Source organism: Biomphalaria glabrata, chromosome 7 (assembly GCF_947242115.1).
Source record: "Biomphalaria glabrata chromosome 7, xgBioGlab47.1, whole genome shotgun sequence".
Taxonomy (NCBI): domain Eukaryota; kingdom Metazoa; phylum Mollusca; class Gastropoda; family Planorbidae; genus Biomphalaria; species Biomphalaria glabrata.
The window spans coordinates 26,382,765-26,396,855 of record NC_074717.1 but is presented as its reverse complement, the minus strand read 5'-3'; the positions used below and the strand labels follow the sequence as shown (position 1 = coordinate 26,396,855).

Here is a 14,091-nt window from a genome sequence, read left to right as displayed (position 1 = left end):
GTTGCACACCAGCAGCATTTTCAGAAACAAATGAAAATGGAGATAAAACAACGAAAATTCTTGCTCGTATGAAACGAAGTCATGAAAACGGCCAGTGGAAGCATCTACTAACGATTCCAGGTGTAAGATATATTTACCAAATGTTGTAGTCTCTGACACGTTGAGAAGTGAACAAGATTTTCTCTTCATATTTGGTTTATCCACAGTCGTAATTTTGCTTGAAAGCACTTCACATGATCACACGCAGTTGTGACAATTTAGTCTTTACTTTAAAGTTTCAAATTCAAGTCTTGCAGGTGACCAGTGAGATCAATTGCGAATGCCAAATCCTGAACCCATTCTTCAGTATGGAAATGTTCAACAGGTTCACCTTTCATGTTCAGAAACAATACAATTTCTTCACGCAGTACAACAAATCTCTTCAATTCTTTATGACAGGAGAGCCAGCAAACTTTCGTGTCCAATGTCATTCAGAAACATTGAAAATTGGTGATGATTTAAGCCACGGGCACGGATAAAATGGATGGTGATTGATACCAGTCTTATGACATGTTGGAATTGTAATTGCTTTTTGTGTTATGTTGCTTGGTGAGTGATACACTGAATATGAGCAAATTTAAAATTAGCATTAGTTTCTCTTATTTTTGCAAGTAGCTTTGCATCAAAACCATTTCATAACGGTTAGTACGCCATCGTTGTTAGTGTACCTAGCTTTACCAAAGGTAAATTGTACTGCAATATTACTTGTTATTTCTCAAAAACATCCTCGCTTGTTGTGGCGTTATGCATAGAACAAGTAGCTCCTCATGTATGTCAAAATTCCTGTCACAGACCCTTATGAATATAGCCAACTGTGATACACCCGTTACATCAGTTGACTCATCGAGAGCCAGTGAAAATAATTCAAAATCTATTTTGTTTTTTAATTATTCACGCGAGCTGATTGGCATGTCATTTATTATATCTGCCACAGTGTTCCTAGTTAACACTATTTCTTTGAATACTTTCACCTTTTCTGGACAAATTACTTCGGCAGCTTTAATGATACACTCCTTCATAAAATCCCTTCTACTAAATGATTTGCTATGGCTTGCAATTAAGTTACAAAAATGTAACTGGCTTTCACTGCAGTCTCAATCTCGTTGTTCAGTTTAACAAATACTATTTTTCAATTCAAGTAGCTTGTCATCTTTTTATTTTCAGCGTAATTGTTTAACATTATTTTGATAATTTTTGAGGTGGCCAAGCGGAACGCATGCAAGGTGGTCGCGGGCCGCATGCGGCCCCCAAACGCAGTGTTTGACATGCCTGACCTAAAGGCACCAAATCACATTATCAGTCGACCTAGAAACGCTGAGACATTTCAACTATAGAACTAAAGCATCCGGCCACATCGGTCATAGAAAGCATTTAGCCATAGTTCTGTAGAAAGCACCCAGTCATATTGCTGTAGCAAGCACACCCAGTTATATCGCCCATAGAAATTTCCTTTCCATATTCTTATAAAAAGCACCCAGTCAGATCGCTCATAGAAAACACCTCCTCCCTATATTTCTTTATCAAGCACCCAGTCAGATCGCTCATAGAAAACACCTCCCTATATTTCTTTATCAAGCACCCAGTCAGATCGCTCATAGAAAACACCTCCCTATATTTCTTTATCAAGCACCCAGTCAGATCGCTCATAGAAAACACCTCCCTATATTTCTTTATCAAGCACCCAGTCAGATCGCTCATAGAAAACACCTCCCTATATTTCTTTATCAAGCACCCAGTCAGATCGCTCATAGAAAACACCTCCCTATATTTCTTTATCAAGCACCCAGTCAGATCGCTCATAGAAAACACCTCCCTATATTTCTTTATCAAGCACCCAGACACTTTTCATACTAAAGACCTAGCACTCAAATACATCGCATACAAACTCCATGTTAATAAATTATCAGCAAATGTCTTCCCATTTTCTAAATCTCTTGCTATCCTAGTGACCAGAAATAATTATCAAACGTTTATCTCGTATCGATTCATTTGTTGTTTTAAGTTTCCATGGAGACAGTTGGTGTTTTTAAAAGGTATTTATTTTTCAATTTCATTTGAACTTCAAATGTATCACTGGAACAAATGTAATATAAACCACACAAGCATTCACATTTCAAAGTGTTCATTGAAGATGCATGGAGATGTGACAGTTTTAATGATAGGTAAACATTTTGAAATATAAATCTTTCAAGAAAAAAAAAGAATAAACAGCAACAAAATACAATTGCACAGAATCAACTTTCCTATTAAGCCAACCATATAATTATTCCCCATCTGTCAGGTACCGTATGTATTGTATAGGGTTAAGGTCATGCTGAAATGAATTAAACCAGGACATAAACAGTCCTTGACCTTTTCATTGAATATTAATTTTATAGAGGAAAAAATAAAAAGAAGCATGAAAACTGGCACGACTTTTGTTGAGATGGGTCGAGTCATGGATGTCGTTTAGTTCCTGCTTGTCTTTATGTGTATGTCGTATAGCTGTATGCCACTGTATGAGAATACTTGCATTTAAATTAAACTTATCTACACACTATTTGGGATTGCATTAAAGATAACAAGTCTATGGCAACCATTCTGATTCTGAATGCATTTGATTAAAGAATTAAGGTTTTTATTGTAAATGATCTAGATTGCTAGAAATGTAGGTTCACTGGTTCGGTTACCTATTATGTCTTCTGTACCATTTCTTGCTTTTGGTTATTTGTTCGGATTTTTTCTGCTACAATTATCGTAATTTGTATGCTTTAAGAATGAAAAGTAAATATGAAAGTTCCCCCAAAAGATTTTCTAAAATAAAATTGCAACATCGTATTTTGACACAGTACGACACAATTGAATCAAGTGCCGAAATTCATTCCCCATCATACTCTGAGAATTCAATTATAGTTTATAACACTAGAAACTACATTATAACACTGGGGACTAACAAAATCTTATGAACATATATGGAATGCACAACTCTGAACATGCCAACTTTACTGCTAAAGTTTTTTGATTACACACGATTGTTTTTACAATACCACTACTTAACTCTTAACGTCGTGGAGACTTCTGTGTGCGTGGGTGGATCTCGAAAACGGCTCTAACGATTCTCCTAGGAATTTGAAAGTTGCTGTTTATCGTTGGGAAAAGAATTACTAGTTATTTGTCCTTACTGGAAAAACTATAGTTTAACCGTCATAATTAATTATAATTTTAAAAAAAATTTGGCTTTAGGTCTAGACAATATTTTGAACTGACTACATCTTCGGGTATTTCCGCATGGCCCAAACATTAAAGAGTTTAAACATGGTTTTCTCACCGTCTTTGAAGTCTAGATTTATGGGCCTATCATATATAGGTCTGGGAATTATATATACTCTGACTCTGAGTGAGTAGATTTACACATGTGTAGTGGAGTGGATAGCGTTTCAGAGAACACCGGCCACCCCGATATCCACGTGACCCTTCACCCTAGATGGCACCTTGTGTCCGCGCATGACAAGGCAGACCAACGTGGGCACTGTCCATTCGACCGGCATCTCGTATCGCTGTAATGTCCGTATGTTACTGGACCTAAGTCGTCTCCACTCCCTTTTGTGCTTGGTTTTACACCATGTGTTCACGTATGGCTGCAGGTCTTTAGTGTATAGTAAAGTTTTGAATCGCCCTACGAGTCGCCTTGTCCTTTAGTTTGTTCTGTGCCAAACTCACCACAGAAACTTGGTAGCACGAGTGGGGTCAGGAAGAGAGACTACACTGTGGGATCAGAAGACGTCTCAGAATCTGCTTCCTGACAACCGAAACTAAGAAAGTGACAACCAGACGTAGATGTCAACAAGTAACAGTTAGTTTATTCCTGTTTCTGTACTTTCAAATATTTTCTATTTTTGTTTTCTTCTTTTTGTTTCAGGGTAGTTAGATTTAGTTTAGTTTATTTTAATATAATTTGCTTATATTTTCTTAATTGTGATTTTACTTCGCTTGAACATTGTTTCTGTTGAGATAGATTTCGTTATTAGGTTACTATTATTGTTAGAGTTTCTTAAGACCTGCAGCCAGATGGAGAGAAATATGGTGGAACCTAGTTCAGTGAAGGGAGGAGACGTGGGTCCCACGTGCAATGGAGGAGAGCCGGAGGGAATGGAATGTGTCACTAAGGGGATGTTGACTCGACTACAAGCTGAACTTGAGGCATTGAAGCTGGCCTGTCAGCGTTCTCATTACATCATAGAACCTACTAGAAAAATTAGACAGTTCAGTGGGGATGGCAGAAATGTTGAGGTTTCAATTGAAGATTTCGTCAGAGAAATAAGAGATCTATGGGAGCTCCGGCCTTACCTCTCGCCTCAAGAGAAGACTGCAACCATCCTTGAGAACATAAGTGGTCCAGCTAGAGTAGAGGTAGATCTTCAGCCACCTCATATCAGAAGTGATCCAGAAGCTCTGCTCGATGCACTTACCTCTGCGTTTGAAGTAATCATACCGGTGCGAGAGGCAGAGATTACATTTCTGATGTCGCAGCAAAGAAGAAGTGAGTCACTGCTCGAATTCTCTCACCGACTATTTAAGGAGTTCACAACGGCCATCAGGCAAGAACGAAGAGAAGGAATAGATTGCTTTAAGGAGGAAAGATTGAGGGACCAATTTGCCTATGGAGTCAGAGATCCAGAACTTCGCAGAGAGCTGTTTAGGTTCATAGCGCAACATCCCCAGATAAGTTTTCAAAGTCTACGAAACTATGCATTCAAGTTGGAGAACCAGAACAAAGATGCAGCTCGAGCCCAAGAGCAGTGGTCTGAGGTTCTCTTAGCGAAATTGGCCAAGTTAGAGAAGCAACTTGAAGAAATAAAGGGGTCAGGCTATAACAGTCTGCCAAGTTCAACTAACCCACTCTCTAGTCAACCACATAGTCAACGCAGACCCACACAAAGACACACGAAACATAGCAACCAAAACAGAATTCGACCAACAGCACCGCCGGGTCTTGTATGGTCAAGGACGAAGAGAGGATTCTTCCCATACACTGATGATGGATCACCAGTCTGCACCCAGTGCTGGGAAGTTGGACATGTAAGGCGTCACTGTCAGCAATCACCACAACTCACAGCGGAGGTTCAATCTGTGAGCAACAGTGAACCCATTGTTTCACAGCCAACCCACCAAGTAGAACAACGAACCAATGAGCAACAAGCTGATGCAATGTACAATACAGATGCAAGTCACTCAATTCAAACATCGAGAAATAGAAACTTTAACTCTGGGCAGCCAAACAAGAACAGGCATAACAGAGTCCAGAGGCCAGATAGACAAAGAAGAAACTACAAGCATTTTAACCAGCCACAAAGACGATTTCGCTCACTGCTCCCTATCACACTTTCTACAGCTTCCCAGACATTATGGATAGAGGAAGACAGACCACTTTGTATGACCGATGGAACCAGCACGTTACAAACTGGAAAGGTGCTTGTCGTCCCAGAAGACACTGACAAGAAACAGTTGTTTCGGTTTTCAGAAACCTACTAGGCTGAACGCCCCGGGACGGGTCGTTTCAAGCTAGGGGCTCTGTAGTGGAGTGGATAGCGTTTCAGAGAACACCGGCCACCCCGATATCCACGTGACCCTTCACCCTAGATGGCACCTTGTGTCCGCGCATGACAAGGCAGACCAACGTGGGCACTGTCCATTCGACCGGCATCTCGTATCGCTGTAATGTCCGTATGTTACTGGACCTAAGTCGTCTCCACTCCCTTTTGTGCTTGGTTCTACACCATGTGTTCACGTATGGCTGCAGGTCTTTAGTGTATAGTAAAGTTTTGAATCGCCCTACGAGTCGCCTTGTCCTTTAGTTTGTTCTGTGCCAAACCCACCACACATGCACTTATCCGGGATTTTTTTTCTTGGGGAGAGGAAATTGGGGCGGGGAAAAATATTTTATTCTTGTTTAAAATCTATCATTCATTAGTTATTAACAGTAAAAATAATCGTTCTTACACTACAACCATCAGCTTCAGAAAGGAGGAAAAAAGTATTTTTAAAATGTTTTACTTGATGTCTATTAATTCACAAATTGACATTGGAGTCTTTTTTTAATCTAGATTTTAGCCAACGATGACGAGAGCAGGTGGTAGAACGAGGCCATCTTCTTCTCATTCCACAACATTAAGACCAGAAAAACATCGATATTTTACTAGGTAAAGTTGACAACCCATAACTTCATAAAACGTGAGATATGATACATGCATGTGTATATATATATATATATTATTTTTATCGGAAAAAAAAAGTATATATGTGTGTGTGTGTGCATGATCTTTATTACATTCTGACCCTTCATTCTTTCGAAAGATGTTTATTATGCCCTATAATGTTTCTTCCTGGAGTTAGTGGAAAAATTGTAGACTCCCCGGCATTGACAGAAATGGGGTTGGAGCTCCCCCAGCGCGGGACTAAGCCCCGCCGCCAAGCACTATTTCTGGTATTGAAAGCCAACAAAATAAATGTTCTGAGGTATCCATAGTAAATTTTTCTGCTATTAAAAAGTTTTATTTCAAAAACCTCAAATGCTATTCTCACTGCCTCACTGGAGCAAAGTTGTACTAGCATGTCATCGCAACCCTTAAGTATGCGTAATTCATTTTGTCGGAGAACATGTTCCTCAAACCTCATGCGATGCTCTGTCACAACCTTACTAAGGGGTCGACTCCCAATTCGGCATAGGATTTCCTTGATTTAGACCCGATCTCTATAACTGACTCCTAAAATCTATCTTAGCCATCTTTGTTGAGCCACATTTAGTGTTTTTCAATTTCGACAGATGACTTTTCAAAGCACTTTATTAATGGAGCCCCGCCACTGGTAGAAATGTGTAACTTCTCTTGAATACGCTCTTGGTCATAGTATTTGGTAACTGCTTTAGAATTATTTTTTTTAAACTCAAAACCATCTGGAGGGGTTTTAAACTTTTAAGAAAGCAAACTTTAGGAGAGGGGTTTAAACTCAAAACCACCAATTGGCTTGGCTACGCTCAAATAATTTTTGTATGTAATTTGCTTTTTTTATATTAAAGAGGTATTTTTTAGCATCAAATCCCGCTGAAAAGGGGTTTAAACTCAAAATCCCTTTTGGCAACTCTCATAACATTTTGAGTGCGTTTTTTATATTGAAGAGTTATTTTTTTTAGCTTCAAACTCCACTGGAGGGGAGTTTAAACTCAAAACCCCTTTGACTACACTCATAGAATTTTGAGTGTATAATTTGCTTTGTTTTTAATATTAAAGAGGTATTTTTGACCTTCAAACCCCGCTAAATGGGGTTTAAACTCAAAACTAAGTCGAAACCCATTTACCTACGCTCATAACATTTTGAGAGCGTAATTTGCTTTTTTTTTTTTAATATTGAAGAGGTATTTTTTTAGCTTCAAACCCTACTGAAGAGGAGGGGGGGGGATGTTCAACTCAAAACCCTTAGGCTACGCTCATAGAATTTTGAGTGTGTAATTTGCTTTTTTAATATTGAATAGGGGGTTATAAAATCAAAATCTTCCTTAACTGTGCTTTTGGAATTTGGGGATAGTCGTTTCCTTTTTTTTTTGTTTTGTTTTGTTATTAGAAGAGAGGGATTTAACTGCAAAAAAAACCTGGTAGGGGGTTTAAACTCAAAACCCCCTGGTTGGGGGTTTTAAACTAACCCCCTCCCAGGTAGGGGTTTTAAACTCAAAATCCCCTGATAGGGGTTTTAAACTTAAACCCACCTGGTAGGGGGGTTTAAACTCAAAACCCCTTGGCTGCACTGGGGCAAGTGATGGTATAGTATTAAAATGTCACCCAAAATAAACAAAATCAAAGCAAAAAATCAATTACTGAATTCCGATCCCCCCCCCCCCCCCGAAGGGCAGATTTCATTTCGGGGGTTTGGGGTTTGAACCCCAAGGACCCCCCCCCCCGGCTACGCCCATGTATATATATATACCATATTTTATACTGTTATTTAATTAATTGTATTATAAGTATGTATTATTAAATGTAAAAAAAGCGCCTAAAAAAGATGCAGAAAGCCCAAAAGAGGCAAAGAAAGAAAACCCACAAAAGAGGCAAAGAAAAGAGGCCTTGAGCCCAAGGATTCCATGATGAAAATGCTTAGTGAAAAGCACAAATACTGACGCTTCCTAAAAAACCTCTTAAGAATTGAACTATATCATAACATTAAAAAGCCTACACATTAATTTAGGTGCAAATCTTTCGACGAGGCCCTATTACAACATTTTCTAAGAGATTAATTTTCACCGATAGATGTCTTATAAGACGGTCAATCTTCGTTATTGTTGAGGAAAAATGTTGATCCATGGATCTTCACCTATTCCTAGTCCTTAGTCTCTCGTATCGTTGAGGCACCACACATGATTTTTCGACCATCTCTTTCCATTCCCCTCAGTAGTTTGCCTTGGATGCAACAAGAAAGAAAAGCTTGGGAGGGAGTGGGGGCTGGACAGTGAACATAGAAAAAAAAAATCGATTAATCTTAATTAACCTATCTTTAAAGTTATTAACATTAGTTTGATATGTATGTATGTATGTATGTATGTATGTATGTATGTATGTATGTGTATGTGTGTGTGTATTTATGTATATGTGTGAGTGTGTATGGTCCTTTTTTCTTCTTGTCCAACTCGATTCTAAGACTGAAAAACCAACCAACAACTAAGCCTATAGTCACAGATAGACCAAATGACACCAAGAGTTGACCGTCCTTTCTGTGACACCATGGAGGACATTATCTTAGGACTGTGACAGATGTTACATAGGAATTGTTCAGCCTGGAACAAACATTGTAGTCTATAAAAGATGTATTAGGTCGGTCAGACAGATAAAGTGGTACACTCGTGTCCCTGCTCACATCACTGACCTTTAGCATGACAGTAGTCTCATCCTGATAGTAGAGTTCTATTTATAGTAAAGAGAGTGTTTCTTTAACTATTCAGACTAGGACCTTTTTTAAATATTTAAAAAGAATGTAATTGAGCGAAACTTTTGTAGTTAGCAGTGTAACAACAGAGAAAATAAGAATGGGGTTAGACTTTGAATCTTTCCGTGAAATGACAGGCCTGCCAAAAAATTTAATTGAAAAATAAAGGTCATTTTCGCTATGCAAAACAAGAGACAAACGTGCGTAACTGGAATGTTACTATTTATATCTGTTGACCTGTTAGACGGAACGCGATGTTCGCCCTAGGTTAAGGCCTATCATTTGATTCAGTGTGGACAGTTTAAATTTAAAGAGCATTGTCCTTGACTTTGTTGTACTAAGGTCAACAGGTTGATGCATATATTTTTTCGAAACTTATACCAACTTTGTCTGGGTGGAATCTTGTACACCTTATTTCCCATTCTCGGATCAAGTTAAAACGTTGCCCACAATTATAAACTGTCGATGATAACGCATGACTCTATTAGAAATGAACAAATTAGTTTGTCGTAATTAATTAATTAATTTGGTTTTAAATATTAACTGTGCTAATCCTTATGTAGAGAATTAGATCATTAGCTGCAAATTTTTTAACTATATTTAAGACTTTAAAACCTATTTTTATAAGTACTTGAGTTGCTTAATCGTGCTTCCATCATGGAGGCTCGAGACTGTAAGTTCCATTTCAGACTCGAGCAACTTTAACTCTTTATCTCAGTAATTATTTTTCCAAGTTCTTACAGAATTGTTCATTTTCCACATTTGTACATTCTACCCTGTTATGATTAAACTTCAATAACATTTTTATTTGTAATCATAAAACATAACTTTTGGTATAGAATTATAAGAGAATGCATGCTCTTTTTATAAAACACAAATTAAATTTGTTATAAAACCAAACATTAATTTAATTTAATGAGGTCAAATCAACGATGGTATCGTTAATCAGGAGAGAAAGAGTTAAAAAAAAGCTTTTGAAAAGCCAGTACAAACCTACTACCAGATACCCCTCCCCCCCCCCCCAACTGTTCCACAAAAGTGATTGCACCATGAAAGCTGCGATCAAAGAAAACAAATTATAAAAATATTTCCAATCGCAAAATTTATTAGTGTTAATCTAAGTCTATTTAAAATTAATCACACGATTGATTCAAAATGATTGACGCAGTTTCACTCTATATAAGCTTTGTTTTTAAAAAGGATTGTTGATATTTTACTTGTTTATTTATATATTACCACTTTTTTTCTCTTTATTTTCAGGGTAATAAACGTAAAATTTTGTTTCGCTTCCATGTTCCATAATTTGCAATGTCAAAGAACTCATAGTTATACTGCACATACTTTCATAACCTTTATGTCTGAATAAAGAAGGCTTTGAAAGTGTGTGTGTGTGTGTGTTGTGGGGTGGGGAAGTTTAAAAAGAAGACACGTCACTTTTTTTCTTACACAAAGAATTTTACATTCTGAATAAATTCTGGCCTCCACAGAAGAAAGAAACATCATCTACGTCAGAGGTAACCGATATGTAGGTCAAATACTGGGTTTCGTATCCGTGTCAAATACCACAGTCTTCGTTAGTCAAAAGCTACTAAATAATATTTTTTAAAGTGCACAAGTAAAATGCTCATGTCAATATAACTTATTCTTTTACTAGCTGTGACAATAATTCTGTTATTTGCATACAATTTTAAAACAAAACTAATCTGTTGTCTGTTTTTCTATAAGATTTTTAGGAAGAAAACAATTGAGATCATGTCTAAATAAATGTCAATTTTTACGAATGAGAAAAGTGACAGAAACCATCTCTAAATATAGTTCTCTTCATGGCTCAACAGTTTGGACACCACTTAAAGGAAAGATCACTCTTTTATTTCTACAAGTCGGCGAAAAAAAAAAGAGAAAGGGGGGGGGGGATAGTATTCATCCGTTACTAAATATCAGGGCCGGACCTAGAAGGCATGGAAAGATCACTGTTTATTTCTGCAAGTCGGACTAGAGTTATCCCACTTTACTCTAGCGGCGAAAAAAAAAAAGAGGGAGGGAAGAACAAGCAATCTACTCTGTATTCACCCGTCACTAAATAGCTGGGCCGGACTCAACCGTTGTGGGGCTCTATGCGAAACGGATTTGGCGGGGCCAAGTTTGAGTAGGGATACGGATAATAAAAGAAAATTAAGAATTTGTATTAGAAAATAAATTTGTATTTGCATTTTATTCATTCTTTACTACCTACAGAATTACTTTACGAGCCTTGCGTGTATCGAGGCCATACAGTATATCATAAAAATTCGGTATCCTACATAGATCTATATTTGTCTATATTTTTCAGGAGATTTTTTTTTTTTGAGTTTTCAAAAGATTTTATTAATTTCTGATATTTCTAGGACTTTTTCGTATATTTTGCACTTTCATGAGATTTCAAGGAGCTCCTGGTAAATCAGAATATTGCGGGAATTCTGTTATAAGTTATAAAAAGGTTTAATTTAATAATTTACCCTAGAATTAGCGCGGGTCCTTTGAAAGTGCGGGGCCCACTGCGGTCGCATAGGTTGCATTGGCCTAAAGCCGGCCCTGCAAAATAACGGCGTATGTTACGGCGAGAGTCGACTAGTTAGAAATATAAACAGCTTAACGACGGGAGCAATGGCTAGTACTTTTAAACTTGTTTTCCAGTTCATGACATTTTTAAATATATAGGTTATGTTTGTGGTTTGAACTATTATTATTTTATGGATAGTGGGCTACCATTGGTCACCTTGGCATTTACAGGCCCGAAAAAAAATAAAAATAAAAAACAACAACAACAAAAAAACAAAAACGAGTCAACACCAAATAAACATAGGCTTGTATGCGAGGTCACACTCCCCATCCCTTATCATATCAGAGAGCATTCAAAGGACATCTTCTGAATCACATGAAGCATGACTTCTCAATCCCATGAAGCATGACTTCTGAATCCCATGAAGCATGACTTCTGAATCCCATGAAGCATGACTTCTGAATCACATGAAGCATGACTTCTGAATCCCATGAAGCATGACTTCTGAATCACATGAATCATGACTTCTGAATCACATGAATCATGACTTCTGAATCCCATGAAGCATGACTTCTCAATCCCATGAAGCATGACTTCTGAATCCCATGAAGCATGACTTCTGAATCACATGAAGCATGACTTCTGAATCCCATGAAGCATGACTTCTGAATCCCATGAAGCATGACTTCTGAATCACATGAAGCATGACTTCTCAATCCCATGAAGCATGACTTCTCAATCCCATGAAGCATGACTTCTCAATCCCATGAAGCATGACTTCTCAATCCCATGAAGCATGACTTCTCAATCCCATGAAGCATGACTTCTCAATCCCATGAAGCATGACTTCTGAATCACATGAAGCATGACTTCTCAATCCCATGAAGCATGACTTCTGAATCACATGAAGCATGACTTCTCTTTCACGTCAACTATTGCTTTACATTTTTTAAAAACTGTTTTTCTTTATTTTGTGAAAGCAAATGAAAAAGTCTCTAGGTTCTTGTTGCCATGTAAATCCTTGTTCAATAGCCTGCAGCATGTCCTATATTCTTTTCTTTTTCAACTTTCTTTTTCTCCTTTCAAATGTTTGGAACATACAACATTTCCTTACATATACATTATATATAAGCCTAAAATAATCATTTTGAAAAATAATTTTGTTCCGTGGTTGTGGACATTAAAAATTATTTTGTTATCAGTATGAACATTGTTGAATGCAAACAAGGATTAACAAAATAGTCGCCCATACAAAACAGCTAGATCTAGGAACTAAACTTTAGTTGAAAGGAAAATAAAACTTGAGGTCAAGGTCAGTAACTGGGAAACAAATCGAACTATTGATGCCAACTCGCAGTTCGTTGACTGATAGAAGTTAGGTAATCTAGGTCGTTCATCTGTGCAGACTAAACATTAGTGACTCGCCAGTTGACCTTGTAACCGCCGCTTCTTACAGCAGAAATGGGAAGATGACTTGATGCAGGTGAAGATGAAGTGAAGGTGGGCTAATCCAAGTGAGCTTCCACCCCCCAACCTTCTTTTGTTTCTCCTTAAAGACTCACATTATGACATGATTTTATTCAATGGCGTAGCAACGTAATAGTGGGCCCGGGCTCAAGACTATGATATTGGGCCCCCCTCCCTAAGATTATGATAAAAATAAAGGGGGACTGAGAGGTCTCACCAAGCTGGATCAGGGACCGTGTTCCGACGCTAGGCGTTTTCCTGCGTTCTAAGCCACAGTGACTCGTCCCACCGAAATGATCATTCTGCGAAGACCGCAAAATGAAAGCTTGTTACATCTTACTAATGAGATACAGAATCTACATCGATTTGTTATTTCGTATTTCTGTTACATTTTGTTTAGAGATTATAATATAACAACATCATGAATAATAAGTAAAAATATATTAAAATTTAGTCGATTTAAATTATTACATTCGACACATTTTGTTTTCGATTTTTTAAAGTGATGTTGGTCATTGAACCCCTTTCACTCCATGAATGCTACGCCACTGACTTTACTCCTTCTTCTTCTTCTTAAACTGTCAGGTAGAGTTGAGCCTTCGGTTCTTGGAACTCTAGGCCAGCAAAAGAGGAAACAATAACAACAGCAGCAAAAACGATAACAACAACACATTTTCTTGTTTTCTTTAAAACTAAGCCAATAAAACAACACAACAATCTGTTGGCTCACGATGACCGAATGTAAGGAATTAAAATCAAACTTTAAGAAAAATAGTTCTTAGTATAGCAAGTCAAAAATGACGGGTTGGAGAATCGCACTTCTAATAATATGGCCCGCTGGCTGTAATTACAGTCTCGAGCGTCAATTATCTGAATGTGTTAATATATGTACATACATGCATCCCCCCCCCTCCCGGATGCGTTCACTCATATAACATACATGCAAGCTCGTTCCCTGTCCAAACACATACACTCCTCATACATACATGCACTCTCCTCAAATAGCCACATTTAAATCCCTTCCCCCCCCCCCGTACAAACACACGTCTTTTCCAACAAATACATATTAGTCTCTTCCCATACCCCTACACACACAC

General features: G+C 37.8%; 1 protein-coding gene across 4 annotated transcripts in view; it reads left to right on the top strand.

The window, feature by feature from the left end:
• Positions 1-14,091, top strand: part of LOC106070603 (protein-glutamine gamma-glutamyltransferase K-like) — a 48,528-nt gene that overhangs the window by 17,010 nt on the left and 17,427 nt on the right. For 3 of the 4 annotated variants that reach the window (XM_056036452.1, XM_056036453.1, XM_056036454.1), the window contains one exon: positions 6,123-6,218. The exons of the other annotated variant lie outside the window; for it this stretch is intronic. In XM_056036452.1, the coding sequence (XP_055892427.1) occupies positions 6,136-6,218 (83 nt within the window). In that variant the 5' untranslated portion in view covers positions 6,123-6,135. The remainder of the gene's footprint in view (positions 1-6,122; positions 6,219-14,091) is intronic. 4 annotated transcript variants of the gene reach the window in all.